General features: G+C 38.7%; 1 protein-coding gene across 1 annotated transcript in view; it reads left to right on the forward strand.

Moving 5' to 3' along the window:
• The window catches only part of LOC150091517 (uncharacterized), a 205968-nt gene that overhangs the window by 64335 nt on the left and 120528 nt on the right, over nucleotides 1-21105 (forward strand). Inside the window, exon 5 of the mRNA XM_090368744.1 lies at nucleotides 14114-14363. Within this exon, the coding sequence (XP_090224870.1) occupies nucleotides 14114-14363 (250 nt within the window). The remainder of the gene's footprint in view (nucleotides 1-14113; nucleotides 14364-21105) is intronic.

Below are 21105 nucleotides of genomic sequence, written 5' to 3' on the forward strand. Positions count from 1 at the left end.
CTTAAGTCAACAGCATTAAGTAGAGGAAACTGGCGGGAATTCATTTCCATCGTGCAGCAAAACTGCTTTTGAACTTAATTTTGAGGTATCAATAAATATATGTAATTTTTTATGATTGTGTTCAATCCCCCGTTTGCCTAGAAGACTGCTAACTAATATCTGTACAGAAACACGTGTCTTCAATAATGAAATATTTTGAAAACACTTTTCAATATACTGTAATTTTAGTTCATGTTTCAAGTAACTTCTACTGTTGTAATGCGGAACCAAGGAGTTCTACTTGCTCTTTAGATAAGTTTAAATCATGAGCTGCCATGCAACCCTTCTTGCTTAATTAAGTATGGCGGGGACCCCTCATAGGCAGCACAGTTGGTATGAGCACAGTTCTCCCCATACCAGGTAAAAAAGACCCAAGTTTGAATCCTGTCAATGATGCAAGGAATTTTTATGGGCCTTTTTCACAGCATGGTTGGGCTAGTTGGTGTAGCATGATTTTTTCCCTGGCAACTTGGCAAGAGAAAAAGTAAAGTTTTTGTCTAGTAAATGGTCAAATTGACCACAGAACACCTGCATATAGACATAATATATGGCACAATATGGGCTAATTTTAGTTTTTTTTTTTATGTGAACCCCAAACACGAGAGGTATTAGAACCTATAGTACTTAGTACCGTGCTTGGGTTGGAGGTTGAGAAGACGAAAGAAGATATTTGTTGACATTGGACTTGAACTTCTGTAGATTGTAATTTTCAGGAAATACGTATGAAGGAAGGTTGTTCCAGAAAACGGCAGTTGAATGAATAAATGAGGAAGATGAAAAGTTGGTTCTGTGGGTTTGAAGTTGGACAGTAAATGGATGTTGGCTGGTGGCGGCACGTGTTCGGACTGTTTTGAAAGAGAAAGCAGGAATTATAGAAGCCAATTCAGAAGAACAGTGTCCATGGAAGTATCTGTAGAAGAGGCATGCAGCAGAAACAGTGTGTCTATGAGAAAGCGAGTGGAGAGACTCTGTTAGAGATGAATCATTAATTAACCTAACTGCCCTCTTCTGAATGGAATCAAGAAGCCTGAGAGAGGTTTTGGGGGCACCACCCCAGATGTGGGAACAATATTCCATGGCAGGGCGGATTTGCGATTTATACAGAGTGAGCAGCTGTTTGGAAGAAAAGTAACGCCGAGAGCGAAAGAGAAAACCAAGTTTTTTAGATGCAGAGGAAGCAATATTTGTAATGTGCTTGTGCCAAGAGAGATTAGAAGTCAGGGTAATCCCCAAAAGAGATATATCATTTTGCCTAGAAATTGGAGTGTCACTAAAGATAAGCATAGGAGCAGAAGAATCCTTTTTGCGAGATATAAGACAAGACTGAGTTTTAGAAGGGTTGAAATCAACTAAGTTGTCTTTGCCCCACTGGAGAATTACCTGAAGATCTGCATTTAAGGAATTGGCAGCAGATTTTCGAGAACTTGAAGCTGATTGAGCAGGACAAGGTTTCTCAAAATGGAAAGTGGAATGCAATGTGCTATCATCGGCAAAACTATGGATAGGATTTCCAGTCAATGGAAGAGGTTATTGATATACAAGAGGAAAAGAGTGGGGGAAAGAACTGAACCTTGGGGGACACCGGCATTAGTGGAGAAGTTAGAAGACAGAGAGCCATCTACCATCACCCTCAGTGAGCGATCAGAGAGAAAACTGGATAACCAATTACTAAAAACAGTTGGCAAACCATAAGATGGAAGCTTGTTTAGAAGACCTTTATGCCAAACACAATCAAAAGCCTTTGAGATGTCAAGAGCAACTACTTGGGTTTCACCGAACCTTTCCATTGAATTAATCCATAAATGGGTAACATAAGCCACAATATCACCAGTGGATAGACACTGACGGAATCCATACTGGCGATCGTTGATCAGATGGAAGGTTTCTAGGTAGTTTAAGAGTTGGCAGTTAATTGATTTCTCCATTACTTTAGAAAGAGTAGAAGTAATTGCAATGGGACGATAATTGGATGGGAGGGACTTGTCATCCTTTTTAGAAACTGACTGAATATGAGCAAATTTACAAGCATGAGGAAAAACACCTTTGGAATAAGAAAGTGAAAAAAGGTGGCAAAGAAGAGGAGTAAGTTCAGGAGCACAGGTTTTGAGAACAAGTGGAGAAATATCATCAGGATCTGGAGCTCTCTTACCATTGAGATTTATCAAAATCATTCTGACATCCTTTTGACGGAAGACCACAGGAGGCATTGAATGGAGCGTGTTAGGAATGGTGGGAGGTGTTTTACCAAGATCATTAATACATGAGCTGGAAGAAAAATGGGATGCTAGCAGGTCAGCTTTATCCTTGGCTGAAGTGACAACAGAACCATCTGGTTTGGACAGAGGTGGGAGCAGAGATGGGCAAAAGTTGCGGCCAATAGCTTTGGCAAGAGACCAGAATGCTCAGCTACCATTAGGACAAGAAGCAAGTTTTCTACTCTTAGCCTGTTCAAACTCTAGTTTGGACTGATTAATAACTGCTTTACAATTGTTGCGAGCTTTGGTGTAGGCAGAAAATGAAACTGAAGAATTAGAAACAAGCCAATTACGATATGCAACATTCTTCTCTTGGACAGCCTTAGCACATTTATTGGAAAACCAAGGTTTAGATAAAGGACGGGATTTTAAAGTGGAGTGTGGGATAAAGGATTCCATTCCTGCAAGAATAATTTCACTGACACGATCTGAGCAAACATTGACATAGTTTTGAAACAGTAATCAGACCAAGGAAAAGAAGAAAAGAAGTCTCGCAGGTCATCCCATTTTGCATTCTTGTAATGTCAAACAACACGAGTTTGGGAATAGCCATGAGATAAAGGTTCCATTGGAGAAGAGACAATCACCAAGTTGTGATCTGAAGTGCCTAAAGGACCTCTCACTTCGACCTTGTACTTAGAAGGGTTGTTTGTGAGAAAAAGATCAAGCGTATTGGCTGTATGATTAGGATTGTTCGGTATTGTAGGTAAATGAACAATCTGTGCTAGGTCATTAGTAATTGCAAAAGCCTCAGCATCTCGACCTGCTGGGTCGGTGTGACTAGAAAACGGAAGCCAGCTGGAGTTGTGAACATTAAAATCACCAAGGAAAATTACCTCACTGTTAGGAAAGTTGGACTGGAGAAAGTCAAGTTGCAAAGAGAGGAAGTCAAAGAGCTCCAAGTGATTAGTGGAGTTGGGAGAACGGTAGAGACAACAGATGAATTTGACACAGTGAGGTAGAGAGATTTTAAGCCAGAGAAGATCAAAGAGAGGAGATTCCAAATCGCCAAGTCTCTGACAGGGAATATCAGAACAGACATATGCACAAGTACCACCTTTGAGGCGAAAGGAATCATACAGCAAATAATTTGGACATCTGAGATAAGCAGTAGTTGAATCAACTGATAACTGAGATTCAGTCAGAAAAAGTACATGGGGTTTGGAAGACTGCAAGTGGAAATGGACAACGTTGAGATTAGAATTGAGACCACGTATATTTGTGAAATGAATTAGGAAGTCCTTGGGAGGTTTAGATCTTTTCGCAGATAAGCTTGCTCTATTATTTTGACAATTCATGGTGTATTCAATAGTAAGAAAAAGTGTGTGGGACATGCTGAATGAAGTAATGAAATTTTTGGATATGTGGTAAGAATATATCCAGATCCTTGACATAACGTGGCCTCGACAATGCTCCCCGCATACACACCACTCGGACTCCCTCCAGTCACTAACTGGCAGAGTATAGGTAGCAAGATTATACACTAGCTGATCCGGAAGCCTCCTAGAGAGTTACCAATAGGTTTGGTCCGGTGTACTAACTAGCGGTCGGCCTGCGAACACCGTTTTAGAGCTGTACCCTCGAAATGTAAGGAATATTGGATCTTGCCACGACATTCATCATAACCTCAAAAGTCATCAATCATACTGCATGATGGAAGAGATAGGGAAGGGTTGGCCGGACCTTAGCTCTAGAGACTAAACATGGTTCCACCACTTCAAGCCTCCAATAAGCAAAGTGGTGGTATTTCACCGGTTGATGAGAGTCGTCTACCACCTAGTACTGCCTGGTAACATAGAGGGGCGGAATTCCTCCATGTGGTGTGGGTGCCACACCTTGACCCCTGCTTACGTTGGTTCACACCTGGGTGGTCACCCACCATGTACTTGTGCATGGAGGTTATACCCAGGATTACTAACAGTCCCACCATCGTGAAGGTGCAAGCAGAGAATTTGGCTGTCATAGACCGTCCGGACTTCGCCGAAATTGGGTCCACTTGACTTGAGTGTCACCCGAATATCAGTTCCATCAGCGTTTTAGACTCCCAGGTAGCAAGTACAGCTTGTCTGGCATATCTGAGAGAATGTCTGTGACAACCTCAAGGACCTCAAGGCCTAATGCTCCTAAAACCCTATAACAACCAACCAAGTGCAGTGGCATTATAATTTTTTGGTTCTCTCAAGTCATTAGTATTGGAATTCCAAATTGGTTGAAGTGGATAGTCCATCAGAGTCTTTACAGCAAGAATCCTCACTATAATCATCACTGCTTTGTTTATCTCATTATTTGGTGGCATCTGGTATTGGCAGATCTTCATTCTGAAGAATGCACCTTATTATAGATGATATGTTAGGATATTTGATGCTGTGCTTGCTTTTTTTTGGATGTCTCTGATATTTTTGTCAATCAGAAATAGCAATTGCCACTGTGGCTGTGTAGTTCTTTATTACATCATAGAAATAGCAAAGTCATACTTTTAATTTTCCTAGTTAACCACTTCCTCAGAATTGTGGTATAGATAATATAGCACATATGTAAAGCCCAAGTTTTTTTTGTGATAACAATCTTGAACCAAAGTACAAAGAATATGCATGTTTATTAATTCTGTAAATTTTATTCCTCTGAGTTTTTGTTATAAACTGTCCACACATGTAGAAGAAATTTTCAGGTTAATTCAAATACCTCCTTTGCTTCTGCTTGAACATTTTAACAATATTATGTTAAGCAAAACACAGAAGAAACTAACAATATGCAATAGATACACAGATAAATCTCACATACTCACGCTAGTGGTCTTTCCGTTACTGTGAGAGGCAGACAGACAAGCTTGAACAAGGATGGGGTATATACTTCAATAGAAGGGGGTGCAAGACTGTTTGTTAACTATCAAGGCAATATCAGGTAGGTTGAAAAATCTAGTTCGGGGGATACACCAACTACTAGTTTGGCAGCAGTCTCAAGCAGAGGTAAAATTGATTCTTGTGCTGCTTCTGTTGGCATATGTTTGTTAACTATCAAAGCAATATCAGGTATGTTGAAAAATATAGTTTGGTGGATACACTAACTACTAGTTTAGCAGCAGTCTCAAGCAGAGGTAAAACTGATTCTTGTCCTGCTTCTGTTGGCATATGCAACAGTCTGAAAAGTAAAGTGCCAGAGTTTAAAAGGCCTGCTCGGACTCCTACTGGTACCACGTATTAGCAGTTGATTAGTACATGGGCTGTAATTCTGATATAGCCCACTTATTAGACAATTCTAATAATTGGATGAGCTGTATTAGCATTAGTAGAGGCATACGATGCAAGAAAGAAAGCTTATGCAACAACAGCCAAAAAAAAAAAACCCCTCCCATTTCAACCCTCCATTCTTTCCAAATGCCTGTCCAGCTCAGCCTTAAATTTATTTTGGCTATCAAATTTCCCCAACAACAAAAGATGGAAGTCTGTTCCACAAATCAACTATCCGTTGGCTAAAGGCAAATTTCCGCACATCTATTCTACAACTTTATTTCCTCAATTTGAATCTGTGCCCCCTCAAGTTCTTATTCTGAGCAAGAGGAAGAATCCCATCAACATTCAGCTTGCTCATCTCATTCAAGGCCTTATACACCTCAATCAGATCACCTTGCAGGTGCCTACTCTCCAGGCACTGCAATTTGCAGAACTGAAGCCTTTCTTGGTAAGAGCACCTCTTTGTTCCCCCTCACCAATCTTGTTGCCCTTCTTTGTACTCGTTCTAGCAACTCTACATCCGTCATAAAATGAGGCCTCCAGACCTGTACACTGTACTCTAGGTGTGGCCTTAACATTGCCTTGTATAACGGGATAATCACCTTCCTGTCCCTGCTAGCAAAATTCCTATATATTACTGTTTTAGAATTACTTAAGAGCAAATGCAGGTACATATATACTTGCTTTTGCACTTAATGCCAGGAGTATAGTAAACAAAAATTTGAATATTGCTTAAGTCATAAACCATTCATGAAGATATTGTTGGAATATCAGAAACATAGTGCCACTCAGACCTAAGGGATACAAAATTTGAATATGGTGAAAACGGTGTGGACACATAGACAGGACAGAAGTGGTGGGGGATGCTTACAGTTAAGAAATGTACAGGATCCAAGGTGGTGCACCCAGATGATTTGTGTAACCAGTGCATTGTTGAGACAGTTTGGTGTGATAAACACTGGGAAAACAAAAAAGAATAGAACTATGTTCTAGGCTAAATGACTATGATGAGTATAACAAACAATTGTATAGACAAATAGAATGGACCAGCAAATCAGAATATCTTATAATGGGGGATTTTAACTTTCCAGATATTGACTAGAATTTGCTCACAAATTCTAGTCAATATCTGGAAAGTTAAAATCCCTCACAAAGTAGCAAAACTTTTTTTATGGAGTTACTGGATGACTGTTTTCTGCACCAGTATGTTATAGAGGCAGTGACAGAAAGAAATCCCCATGATCTTATTATCAATAGCATGATCAATATCATTAGCATCAGTTGAGGCATTTGATGAAAGAAAGGAAGCTTATACAGCATCAGCGAAAAAAAAAAAAAATCCTTTCCATTTCCCCATCTGGTCACTCCAAATGTTTGTCTAGTTCAACCTTAAATTTATTTAAGCCATCAACTTCCACAACAACAGATGAAAGTCTGTTCCACCAATCAACTACCCACTAGCTAAAGCCAAACTCCTGCACATCTGTTCTACAACAGTTTTTCCTCAATCTGAATCTATGCCCCCTCAGGTTCTTAATCTGAGCAGGCAGAAGTATCCTGTCAGCATTGAGCCTGCTCAAACCATTCAAGACCTTATACACCCCAATCAGATCACCTTGCAGGTGCCTACTCTCTATATGCTGCAACTTTTAGAACTTAAGCCTTTCTTTATAAGCACACCCCTTTGTTCCTCTCACCAATCTTGTTGCCCTTCTCTGTACTCATTCTAGCAACTCTGCATTCTTCCTAAAATGAGACCTCCAGACCTGTACGCAGTACTCAAGGTGTGACCTGACCATTGCCTTATACAAGGGGATAATCACCTCCTTAACTCTGCTAGCAACATTCCTATATATCATTGACAAGACCCCATGAGCTAAACTTGATGCCTTTTTGCACTGCTCAGAAAACTTCATATCTGATTGCACAATTACTCTCAGTTCTTTTTTCATTGTCCACTATCCTGAGTGTAGTAAACACAGTTGGTATGTTACTGTAGGGTTACTGCTACCCATATGCAGCACTTTGCATATGTCAATGTTAAACTTGAGTTGCCATCCCTCAGTTCATCTGCTCAACTTTTCTAGATCCTGTTGCAGTAGCATACTGTCTTTACTGTCATTGACAACCCTGCCAATCTTTGTATCATCTGCAAACTTGGACATTAAGCCTAATATACCTTCATCGATATCATTGATAAATACACAAAACAACAATGGACCCAGCACCGAACCCTGGGGGACTCCACTAATAACATTAGTCCATGTAGATCAGTGCCCATTTATTACCACTCTCTGCGATGTCCCACTCAACCATCCATTTATTCATTGCAGCAACTTGCCCTTAATGCCAACTGCTCCAATTTGTACAGCAGTCTTCCATGTGCAACAGTATCAAAAGCTTTCCTGAAATCCAAGTATATGATATAAAAATTATTTTTTGCATCCAGTTTCTTGGTGACCACATCGTAGTATCCAATCACATTGGTCAGACAAGACTTCCCCTTAACAAACCCATACTGTATCTGAACTATTATTGCAGCCTTGTCTAGGTGATCCTGTATCACCTCTTTAAATAGTGACTCCATTATTTTCCCCGAATCAGAAATTAAACTAACAGGTCTATAATTATTTGTGTCACCCTTTTCACCCCCTTTGTGAATTGAGGTCACATTGGCACAACTACAGTCTATGGGCACCTCCACTCAGTCCAAGGAAGCTCTCATAATTATGGCTAAGGGTTTGCTTACTTTCCTTGCTGCCTCCTTCAATATAACTGGATAGATTCCATCTGCCCCAGGTGCCTTTTTTATGTTTAGCTTCAACAGATTCTCCTCCACTGGGCTCTCAGTTAATCCAAAATCACTTAACTCCCTGTTAGAGTTTGATAAACTTCTGTTCCCCCCTTCCTTACAGAATTCCTCATGTTTGAATTTAGATGTAAAATACTTATTCAGTTTATCAGCTACTTGTGCAGGATCATCAATAGTTGAACCATCTACATTAAGTGGACCAATCCGATTCATCCCCTCCCTTCTAGAGTTTACATAAGTAAAGAATGCTTTGCTGTTTTTCTTTGTGTCCTTTGCCAAAGATTTCTTGTAATCTGCCTTTGCCTGCCTAACCTCCTTTGTGATTTGATTACAGACTAGCTTATATCTGCTGTAGGCTTCTGTGTCACCTGATAATTTATATTCATCCCACGCATTTTTTTTTCTCTGCCATGAGCCTCATTAATTCATCTGGCATCCATTTAGGCCTGAATCTTGAACAGTATTTCTTAGTTGGTATGAAAAGCCTAGTAGCCTCCAAGATCCCTGAAGGCGTCCCATTTAGATTCACCGTTGGTAACATCATCAGTTGATCCCACTGTATAGAATTTAAAAACTGTCTGAGAACACTGTAGTCACCTTTAAGAAAACAAAAACCCTTCCCTTTACCCTTGATGGTAGTTAACTCTTTAAGTAAATCCCACTTCAGCACACTGTGATACTGCCATCTAGTGGTTCCTTTATCTGCAAATCCTTAATGCACGAAGAATCACTACCGATAACCAGATCAAGAGTATTACTCCCTCTAGTTGCCTCCCGAACATGCTGCTGTAGAAAACAATCCTCCAATAAATCCACAAAAGTCTTGCTAGCATGCGAGTGACAAATCCACAAGTTTCAATCAATATCTGGAAAGTTAAAATCCTCCAATACAAGATCATGATCAGTATCAATTGCATGATTATCAATACCATGATCTTATTATCAATAACATATTATCAAACTTCCACACATCTATTCTACAACTGTCTTTCCTCAATTCAAATTGAAGAAAGAGAGTTAGCATTAGTAGAGGCATTTGATGCATGAAAGCAAGCTTATGCAGCATCAGCCAAAAAAAATAAAAAATAAAAAAGTAGAGGCATTTGATGCATTGGTCAGGCAAAATTGGTCAGGCAAAATCCAATCAAATTGGTCAGGTAAGACTTCCCCTTAATAAAACCATGCTGTGTCCGAGCTATAACTGAAGTCCTGTCTAGATGATCCTGCAGTGCTTCTTTAACCAGTGCCTCCATTAATTTTCCAGGAACAGAAGTTAAACTCACAGGTCTATAATTACTTGTGTCAGCCTTTGATCCTCCTTTGTGAATTGGGGTCACATTTGCACATCTCCTTGGACTCAGGGGAGGTACCCATGGACCCACGGAAGCTCTCATAATTATGGCTAAGGGTTTGCTTACTTTCTTTGCTGCCTCCTTTAATATAACTGGATAGATCCCATCCACCCCAGGTGCCTTTCTTGTGTTTATCTTCAACAATTTCTCCTTCACTTTACTCTCAGTTATTACAAGATTCTCTAGATTACTGCCAGAGTTGAATACATCTCTGGCATTCCCCTCGCTGAATAACTCCTCATGTGTGAATGTCAATGCAAAATATTCATTTAGTTTGTTAGCTACTTGAGCAGGATCATCAACAGTTGACCGATCGATATCAAGTGGACCAATCTGATTCATCCCCTTCCTTCTAGAGTTTACATAAGTAAAGAACTCTTTGCTGTTTTTCTTTGCTTCCCTTGCCAAAGATTTCTCGTAATCTGCCTTCGCCTGCCTAATCTCCTTTGTAATTTGGTTACAGATCAACTTGTATCTATCATAGGCTTCTGTGTCATGTGTTAATTTGTATGTATCCCATGCATTTTTCTTCTCTGCCATATGTCTCATTAGTTCATCTGACATCCATTTAGGCTTAAACCTTGAACAATATTTCTTAGTTGGTATGTAAAGCCTAGTAGCTTCCAGAGTAGCTACTAGCTTCCTAGTAGCTTTTAGTAGAGTTTTAGAGAAAATGTGCATAAATTTGCCTTTAGCTAGTGTTGATTGTTTGAACAAACTTCCATCTGTCATGGAAGCTTTAGGTTGATTGTTTGAACAAACTTCCATCTGTCATGGAAGTTGATAGCATAAATAAATTCAAGGAAGAACTGGACAGACTTTTGGAGCGAATTGGGGAGTTTTTTTTGGATGATGCTGCATAAGCTTGCTTTCTTGCATCATATGCCTCTACTGATGCTAATAGTGGATATCAATACTTTCCAGATAAAAGAACTAGTGGGTGGCAGTGATCATTATATATTGATGTTGGATTTACTTAATGATATTCTACTGTCAAGGGTAAAGGGAAAAGGTTTTCAAATGGTTTTTCATGCATTACTATGTCTAGATGAGTCACCAAACATATTGGAATACCACAATTTCAAGATACAAAGCCAGTCAATTAACTTTTTTTTATTGTGCTTTGTATGCTTCTAAAATCAGTTTTCAAATATTCTTGCATTTAACTCTTTCAGTGGTGCCTCCGTAGCCAGGTGGGCAGGAGCAGCAGTGCGTAGCACACACTTCTTGATTAGACCGGGGTTCGAGCCCATGCCCACCAAATACGGAGGATGCGGAAAGGTCAGGGAATGACCACCGCATATCCCCGGAGCAATATGGCCTTAGTTGCTAATGCTCCTAAAAACCAAATAATAACCATAACCCTTTCAGTAGAGAATTTTTTTGCATGTGGGGAATTCTCCTGTAGTGAATAAGTATACGAAGTTAAGGGGGAGCTGAATGATTTTGTGATTACTGAGAAGAAATTGTTGAAGCTAAAATAAATAAGGCACCTGGGACTGATTGAATCTATGCAATCATAGTAAAAGAAGCAGCAAAAGAGATAAACAAACCTTTGGCAATAATTATGAGAGTATCCTTGGTTTCAGGAGAGTTTCATGTAGATGTGTGATTGTCTTTCTTATATACAAAGGAAATCAAAGGGTGAAGTGAATAATTATAGGCCTGTAAGGTTGACTTCTCTTCCAGGGAAAATAATGGCATTTGTAGTTAAAGAAGTATTGCAGGGTCATGTTGATGAAAATGCAGTTATACACAAATCACAGCATCGATTTGTTAAGGAAAGATCTTGTCTGAACAAACTTATTAGCTACCGTGATGCAGTAACTAAGAAACTGAATGCAAAAAATAATTTTGACATTATATAATTAGATTTCAGTAAAGCTTTTAACACTTCCACATGAACGACTGCTGTACATATTGGAGTGATGCAATATTGCCTGAGCAGCCCTTGCGCCAAAAATAACAATAATAACATATTGGAGCATTACTAGAGGCATATGATATATGCCAGACATATAGCACACTTATATAGCATCAGCCAAAAAAAAAAAAAAAAAAAAAACTTCCCATTTCACCCATCCATTCACTCCAAATGTTTGTCTAGTTCTTCCTTAAATTTATTTAAGCTGTCAACTTTACAACGACACATGGAAGTTTTTTCCAGCAATCAACCACTCGCTGTCTAAAGGCAAATTTCTATGCATCATCTGTTCTGCAACTGTCTTTTCTCAATTTGAATTTATGCCCCCTCAGGTGTGTAATCTGAGCAACAGGAAGAATCCCATCAGCATTGAGCTTGCTCAATGCTGACGGGATTATAAGAGGACCCTTTCTTTCCTCTCACCAATCTCATTTCTTCTCTGTACTTGTTCCAACAGTTCCACAGCCTTCCTAAATGAGGCCTCCATACCTGTATGCAGTACTCAAGTTGTGGCCTGACCATTGCCTTACACAAAGGGATAATCACCTTCTTATACCTGATAGCAAAATTACTGTACATCATTAGCGAGATCCCATTAGCTGTTCTGGCAGCCTGCCTGCATTGCTCAGAAAACATCTTATCTGACTGCACAATAAACCCGAGGTCTTTTTCATTCTCCACTACTCAGAGTGTAGTACCTCTGGGGTTATTGCTACCCATATGCAGTACTTTGCATTTGTCAATGTTAAACTTTTCTAGATCCTGTTGCAGTAGTGTACTGCCAATACTCTCATTAACAGCCCTGCCAATCTTTTGTATCGTCTGCAAACTTAGACATCAAGCCTGATATACCTTCATCAATATCATTGATAAATACAGAAAACAATAATGTTTTGCATTGTTGCACTGGGTCAAGTTACTGCTAAGGATAAAGGGATGGTTGAGTGGCAGAAGAGAGAATGATTATAAATGGGCAGTGCTCTTCTTGGAATAATATTATTAGAGGGGTTCCCCAGGGTTCAGTGCTGGGGCCATTGTTGTTTTCGATATTTTTTAATGATGTTGATCAAGACATATCAAGTTTATTGTCTAAGTTTGCAGATGAGCCAAAAGTTGTGTTGTTGGTTAATGACAGGAATCAAGGTATACTACTGCAATAAGACCTAGAAAAAATGGGTAGATTGTCTGAGTAGTGGAAATTAAAGTTTGAAATTGATAAATGTAAGAAATTTCATATGGGTAATAGTAACACCAGAATAACATACCAATTGGTTGGTGCCACACTCAAGGTCATGGAGAATGAGAGAGACAAGGGTAATTGTACAGTCCGATATAGTTTTCTGAGCAGTAATAGCTTTTGGGGTTCTGTAAATGATATAAATAGTGTTTCTCAAACTGTGTTGTGAGGACACCTGGGTGTCTGTAAAGATTTATCAGGGATCTACAAGTTATGTCTGAATATTTTGTTATCAAATGCTTGTTGACTATAGCTTTTCCACAATAGTTCATGGCATCTACATTTTGTGGAAACATGTAGAGATTTGTTTGGGGTTGGTTGCAGCTCCAGACTCAGATTCTTTACGGGTCTGATGGTGAGATGAGGTAATCAGCCATCTCAGCACATATTAACCCCCATCCTTTGCCATTTTATATGGTGAATGACAGAAGCATGGGCATTTCTTGGGCTTGTGTTATCTTTGGACTTTCATTTCTTCCACAGAACATTGTCAGTCATTGACTTTGGAATCTGTAATTCATGCGCAGATATTATGCCCCATGACCTCCAACTCGCATTCCCCACTCAAAGCCTGTTAGTTGTTTCTATGTGCTTGTCATTCAGGAAGTGAGAAGCACACTTGTTTAAAATGAATTCTGCCTAACGGTCACTTTTATATGTGCCAGAATATTTGCATATTTTGTAATCATATAATTTCCAATCAGTGGGGTATCCCATGACTTTTTTTTTATTAGAACAGCATAGATAAGTTGAAGTATGTATGAAAAGAGAGGGAGAGGGGAAAAAATCTCAGATTTCTGTTTTTTTTCAATTTTAATGAAATTTGTTTTCTTTATGTAAAGCTTTCTAAAAGAACTAAATATAAAGTTTCATGAAAATCTGTTCACCAAGAATAGATTGTTACATGGAGATAGATGACCTTGGTGAAGATAATAGATGCTTTACAAACTTGCAAATCCATCTAAAAAAGATCAAAGTAATAGAAAGATATATTTTGATGACTTTATTAAATAACTATATTAAAATTTCCAATAAAAAAGTAAATTTGCTAGTTCAGAGGCAAGGTATGTTTAGAGCCATTTGCAATGTTGATCCAGTTCTGTCCAAAATGGCAAATGATAATAACTTCTTTTCCTTCATTTGATTTGAGGACTTTGGGTTTATTCTGATTTATTGTTGATATTAATAACAGATGTTCTCAACAGTTTAGTAAAAATTAATCAGTGCAAAATGCTCAATCAAGCCATTATTTTATATCTTACAGAGATAAAAAGCAAAGTAAATACAATGGATCTGAAGGAGAAATATTATTTGGTATCCATCCAGTTTTATTGGCAATACAGCAGAAACGAAGAAAACTGTATACTTTATACATAAAAAAATCGCTCTCTAATGAAGAAAATGACGATGAATTAAGACAGCAAATTCTGAAACTTGCAGCAGAAAGTAGAATTCCATTACAGAGAGTTGATAAAAAGAAATTGAACAGCCTGGCAGCTGGACATGTACATCAGGTAATTTTTGTTTATAATTTACATTTGAATAATGCTGGTCAACAGCTAAAATGTTTTGGTAATAAAATTAGTCAATTTTAACCAATATTAATGTGCTAAATACAAATATGACAATTAAAATGGATTATTAATGCTAGTTTTGATGATACTATACAAAGTGTCTCAAAAATATTGGTACAAATGTTTAGGAGAGGTAGGTAACATCTAAAGGAATGTGAATCACATAGGAACCCATAACCGGAAACGTCACGGGAAAGTAGTAGCAGAGGCACAAGAAGCAGAAATGACACAAGACAGTAATTAGTGGCAAACATTTATTTGACATAATATGAACAATGGAGTACGAGATGGATGCATTTTATGATGTTACAACAGATGCTCGAAGGTTCCACCATGAGATGCGATGCATGCGTGACACTGACGCAGCATGGATTGGCAGACACGGTCGAACACGCCGGGAGTTTCTTTGACAGTAGCAGCAGTGCAGACAAGTCACCATGAGATCTATTTCCGTTTCCACAGGTAATTCATACACGATAGATTTGAGGACTTCCCCCCCCCCACAGAAAGAAACCAAGGCTCAATAAATCAGTTGAGCATGGGGGCAGGTAACGGGTCCACCACGGCCAATCCATCGATGCCCAAAACGCCTGTTCAAATGGTCACGAACACACTTTCCATAATGGGCAGGTGCCCTGTCATGTTGAAACCAAATGTTGCATCTCACATTTTCTGGAACATTGTCAAGTAACCCTGGTAGAACTTGTTCAAGAAAGATCCAATATATAGCGGAGTTCATGCGGGATGGTAATAGGTATGGGCCGACTAAGCAGTCACCGACCATACCTGCCCAACACATTTATTGTGAAGCGATGTTGTGCCGCATGGGGACACACACTGTGTGGGCCCTCTGCTAATCCATACACTAGGTGTATGTCTGCCAGCTCACAGTTCGTATATCGATGCATGCTCTTCATGTGGCAACTACTGCTTGAATGAGTAAACCAGAAATTTTCCCTCTCGCAAACTGATGAACAGCGCCGTGTACCGACTTACGGTGATGTTTCCGGTTATGGGGTCCTATGCGATTTACATGCCTTTAGATCAGGGGTGGGCAACTTTTTTCGTCAGCGGGCCGAATGAAATTTTCGTATCATGATGCGGGCCGGAATAGATTGAACGATTTAATAAAAAAAATCAGAACCTAAAAAATGTTATATTACTTGAATTACCAAATTATTAATGTATTTTTAAAAAAAATATCTGAATGTCCAATTATCATTGAAAATGCGGCATTCAGCATCATTTTTTCTTTTTTTTTTAATTGGCTCATTTTATGGGCTATAAATTATATTAAATTAAAAATTGTAATAATTAGAAAAGGCATAAAATATCTCGCACCAATATTATTTTTTTCAATAAGAAGTCAAACCCAAAGGAACTTCGTTCGATCGATGCTACAATAATAATTAGGAAATAACTGTTTGACGCTGCGTAGAATCACTTGGTTGCGATTCCCAATTGAAATGAATTAAGCCGAACGTTTACGGCGAGTGTAGTCAGGTATGGATTTTCTATATTTATGCATTTACCGAGGGGGCCGGATTCAACATCGTCGCAGGCCAGATGTGGCCCGCGGGCCGGCTGTTGCCCACCCCTGCTTTAGATGTTACCTACCTCCCCTAAACGTTTGTACCAATATTTTTGAGACACCCTGTATATATGTCACTTTCATCATGTGCTGCAGTCACACTGCAGCCCAATGGCTGCAGAGTGTGACTGCAGATATTGGACATCACGCTACTTTCCTGTCTAGACGTGTCATTCAGTCTGGGACAGGTATTGCCTGTGCTATACTTGTTGTTTTCAACTGAGCAAACACTTAAATCTTGCTACCATCCTTCCTCAACTTGAATTTATGCTCCCTCACGTGTATAGTCTCAGAAAGTGGAACAATATTTAACATTCAGCTTCCTCAATCCATTCAAGGCTTAAAACACCTCAATCAGATCTCCCAGCAGGTGCCTAGTCTCAAGACTTTGCAATTTGCAGAACTAAAGCTACTAGACTTTTCATCCCAATTAAGAAATACTGTTCGAAGTTTAGGCCTAAACGGATGTGAAATAAACTAATGAGACTCGTGGAAGAGAAGAAAAATGCATGGGATGCATATATATTATCAGGCAACACAGAGGCCTCTGGTAGATATAAGTGAGTCTGTAATCAAGTCACAAAGGAGGTTAGGCAAGCAAAGGCAGATTACTAGAAATCTTTGGCAAAGGATGCTAAGAAAAACAGTAAGGACTTCTTTACTTATATAAACTCTAGAAGGAAAAGGATGAATCAGATTGGTCCATTTGATGTCGATAGTTTAACTGCTGATAATCTGATTGAATATTTTGCATCTACATTCACACATGAGTAATTCTGTAGGGAAGTGGAGGACAGAAGCTTATTAAACTCTAATTGGGAGCTTAATGATTTTGTAATAACTGAGAGCAAATTGAAGGAGAAATTGTTGAAGTTAAACATAAGAAAGGCACCTGGGGTGGATGAGATCTATTTAGTTATATTAAGGAAGGTGGGAATGGAAGTAAGCCAATACTTAGCCATAATTATGAGAACATCCTTGGACTCAGGAGAAGTCCCCACGGACTGGAGATGTGCTCTGTACTTACTCAAGCAACTCTACATCCTTCCTAAAATGAGGCCTCCAGACCTGTAGGCAGTACTGATGCTATACAGTATAGGTGTGGCCAGATCACTGCCTTTACAAAGGGATAATCACCTCCTTTTCCCTACTAGCAAAATTCTTGTATATCATTTACAAGACTCATGAGCTGCTCTGGCAGCCTGCCTGCCCTACTCAGAAACCTTCATATCTGACTGCACAATTACCTCCAGGTCTTCTTCATTCCCCACTACCCTAAGTGTAGTACCACACGGTTGGTACGTTTCTCAGGGGTTAGTACTACCCATATGCAGTACTTTGCATTTGTCAATGTTAAACTTTAGTTGCCACTTCTCAGCCCATCTGCCCAACTTTTCTAGATTTCTTCAGTAGTACACTGCCATTACAACCCTGCCAACCTTTGTATCATCTGCATACTTAGACATTAAGCCTGATATACCTTCAGCAATGTCACTGATAAATATATATAACAACAGTGGGCCCAACACTGAACCCTGAGGGATCCACTATTAACATTAGTCCATGAAGAGCAGCGTCCATTGATTACCACTCTTTGTCGTCTCTCATTCAACTACCCTTTTATCTATTGTAGCAACTTGTCTTTAATACCATACTGATTAAATTTGTATAGTAGTCTTCCATGCACAACAGTATCAAAAGCTTTACTGAAATCCAAGTATATGATATCAAAATTATTTTTTCCATCCAGTTCCTTTGTAACCACATCATAGTATCCAATCAAATTGTCAAACAAGACTTTTCCTTAACAACCCCATGCTGTGTCTGAATTATTACTGCAGTCTTGTCTAGATGATGCTGCAATAGTTCTTTAATCAATGACTCTATTATTTTCCTCTGAACACAAGTTAAACTAACAGGTCTGTAATTACCTGTGTCAACCTTTGATCCTCCTTTGCGAATTGGGAATACATCTGCACATCTCCAATCCTTAAGTTCTTAATGGTTTAATTAAGTTCTGTAAATTGCAGCATCTGGAGACTAGGCACCTGCAAGGTAGTCTGATTGAGGTGTATAAGGCCTTGAATGAGTTGAGTAGGCTCAGTTCTAATGGGATCCTTCCTCTTGCTCAGATTACGAACCTGAGGGGCCATAAATTCAAATTGAGGAAAGACAGTTGTAGAACAGATGTGCAGAAATTTGCCTTTAGCCAGCGGGTAGTTGATTGCTGGAACAAAACTTCCATCTTTCATTGTGGAAGTTGAAACTTAAATAAATTCAAGGAGGAACTGGACAAACTTTTAGAGAGAATGGATGTGTGAAATGGGGATTTTTTTACTGATACTACATAAGCTTGCTTTCTTGCATCATATGCCCCTACTACTACTACTACTTTCGTCTAGGGTGCCTCCGTAGCCAGGTGGGAAGGAGCAGCAGTGCAGAAGGAGCACACGCTTCTTGATTAGACCGGGGTTCGAGCCCGTCACCACCAAATACGGAGGATGCGGAAAGGTCAGGGAATGACCACCACATATCCCGGAGCAATATGGTCTTAGTTGCTAATGCTCCTAAAACCCAAATAACAAACAAACAACTTTCGTCTAGTTTCCCTGCCCTGCTCTCGTTCCAGCAGCTCTACATTCTTCTAAAGTGAGGCCTCCAGACCTGTTTACAGTACTCAAGATGCAGCCTAACCATTTCTTTATACAAAGATATAATCACCTCCTTATCTCTGCTAGCAAAGTTTCTGTATATCATTGAGAAAACTCTCTGAGCTGCCCTGGCAGCATGTTGGCAGTGCTCATAGAATTTCATGTCTATCTACACAATTACCCTCAGGTCTTTTTCATTCTCCACTACCCAGAGTGTAGTACCTCACAGTTGATATGTTATTCTGAGATTACTGCTACCCATATGCAGTACCTTGCATTTGTCAATGTTAAACTTCAGACTTCCATTTCTCAGCCAATTGACCCAATTTTCTTGGATCTTTTGTTGCTGTAGCTCACCCTGATAACTGTCGTTAACCCCCCCTGCCAACCTTTGTATCATCTGCAAACTTAGATATTATGCCTGATTACTGTCATTACTATTCATTACTATCATTGAAAAATATTAAAAACAGCAATGGGGCAAGCACTGAAACCTGAAAAACTCCACTAATAACTTTAGTCCATGAAGAGCAGTGCCCATTTATAACCACTCTTTGTCTTCTTCCACTGAACTAGCACTTTATCCATTGCAGTAAATTGCCCTTAATGCTACATTGTTCCAGGTTGTACAGCAGTCTTTTATGTGCAACAGTATCAAAAACCTTCCTGAAATCCAAGTATATGATGCCAACATATACAGTCATCTCTCGATTTGCATGGATTTTTATTGCCGGTCAGGTATTTACTAACAAAATTTTAGATTGCTTGGCGAGGTTTACTACCTTTGCAATTTTTGTTTACGAAGCTTCAAAAATAGGAATGAAGAGCAGATTTTGAAAATTTATTTATGTTTTTTACATGATTAAAGAGTTCATTGAAGGATAAACACATTTCATCATAATAACATATTATCCCACAGAATTCCATTATTAGCGGAAGTGCAATAAGATTGAGTTTATTACCTGTTAAAATAGATTGCACTAACAGAAAAGCCCAATAAACTGGAAAGTGCAAATTGTTTTTATTGTTTTATGGTCGTGACTTCCGAAATGTGCTTTAGAAAAATATCATAAAGACTTTCAAAACTGATTCGTATAACCAAACATAGCAATAAATGGTGGTTGTTTGTCTGGTTATTTTTGAAATAACTTCCTGATTCTGGAACCCCCTTCATCAGTTATCCTACATTAGCTGTTCAGACAATCTTTTTCTGGTTCGTGCAGTGTTTTAATCGGTAAGCATTGCTTTTGCTGATTTAATATTCCTTGTCTATATAATGTGTTTAATTAGTGCCTGAAATGAAGAAAGCTACAACAAAAAAAAAAAAAATTATTTTAAATTTAGAGGAAAAATTAAAAATCTTTAAGGAGTTCAAAAATGGCGAAAAGGTTGTGACATTGGCCAAAAAATACAGCATAAATGAATCTAGCATTTGATGAATTAGGGAAAATGCTGAGAAAATTAAAAGTTTAGTTATCTGTTCCACATCATTGGCTACAAAAAGAACTACAAAAGTGAGAAATCTGTTAATAGAGAAAACTGAAAAATTACTTTCTTTCTGGATAGAAGATCTTAATCAAAAAAGAATGCCTCTTAGTTCAGATATTATACTTGCCAGAGCTCTGCAAATTTTTAATCGCTTACAAGAAGAAGCCAGTCCAGTGCAGACATTTTTCAGACATCTTTAAGGGTTGGTTTGAAAATTTAAAAAAAAAGTGAAAGTCTTCACAATCTAAAATTAACAGGCGAATCAACCAGTGCAGATACAGAAGCTGCTTCTTTGTATCCGAATACTTTAAAGGATATTATTGCGACTGAGGATTATCTAGCAAGTCAAGTATTTAATACTGATGAGACTGACTTATTTTGGAAGCATATGCCAAACCGAACATTCATTTTAAAAGAAGAGAAAACTGCCCCAGGTTTCAAAGCTGCAAAAGATAGGTTTACACTTTTGTTATGTAACAATGCAGAGGGTGACTTTAAGTAAACCACTTCTAATTTATATGTCAGAAAATCCTTGTGATTTTCTGACATATACATATACAGTCATCTCTCGATTTTAAAAATATGGATTAACAAAAAGCTCCTTACCAGTTCATTGGAAATTGAGCAAAAAAGCCTGGATGACAGCTAAAATCTTCGACGATTAGTTTTTAAATTGCTTTTGCGTTGAAACAAAAAAGACATTGCCTGAAGAAGAACATAGCATTCAAAATCTTGCTCATTCTTGATAATGCACCCAGTCATCCTGCACATTTGTTTGATCTGCACCCAAATGTGAAAGTTACCTTTCTTCTAGCGAATACAAGTTTGTTAATTCAGCTGATGGACCAAGGTGTTATAGTTTCCTTTAAACTTTATTATCTAAGAAGACCTTTTTTGGTAGAAACTACTGATGGAATAGGCAGTCTTTCAATTCGAGAATATTGGCGGAATT

The sequence above is a fragment of the Mastigoproctus giganteus genome, chromosome 1 (assembly GCF_048544385.1).
Source record: "Mastigoproctus giganteus isolate SK-2022 chromosome 1, ASM4854438v1, whole genome shotgun sequence".
Classification (NCBI taxonomy): Eukaryota; Metazoa; Arthropoda; class Arachnida; order Uropygi; family Thelyphonidae; genus Mastigoproctus; species Mastigoproctus giganteus.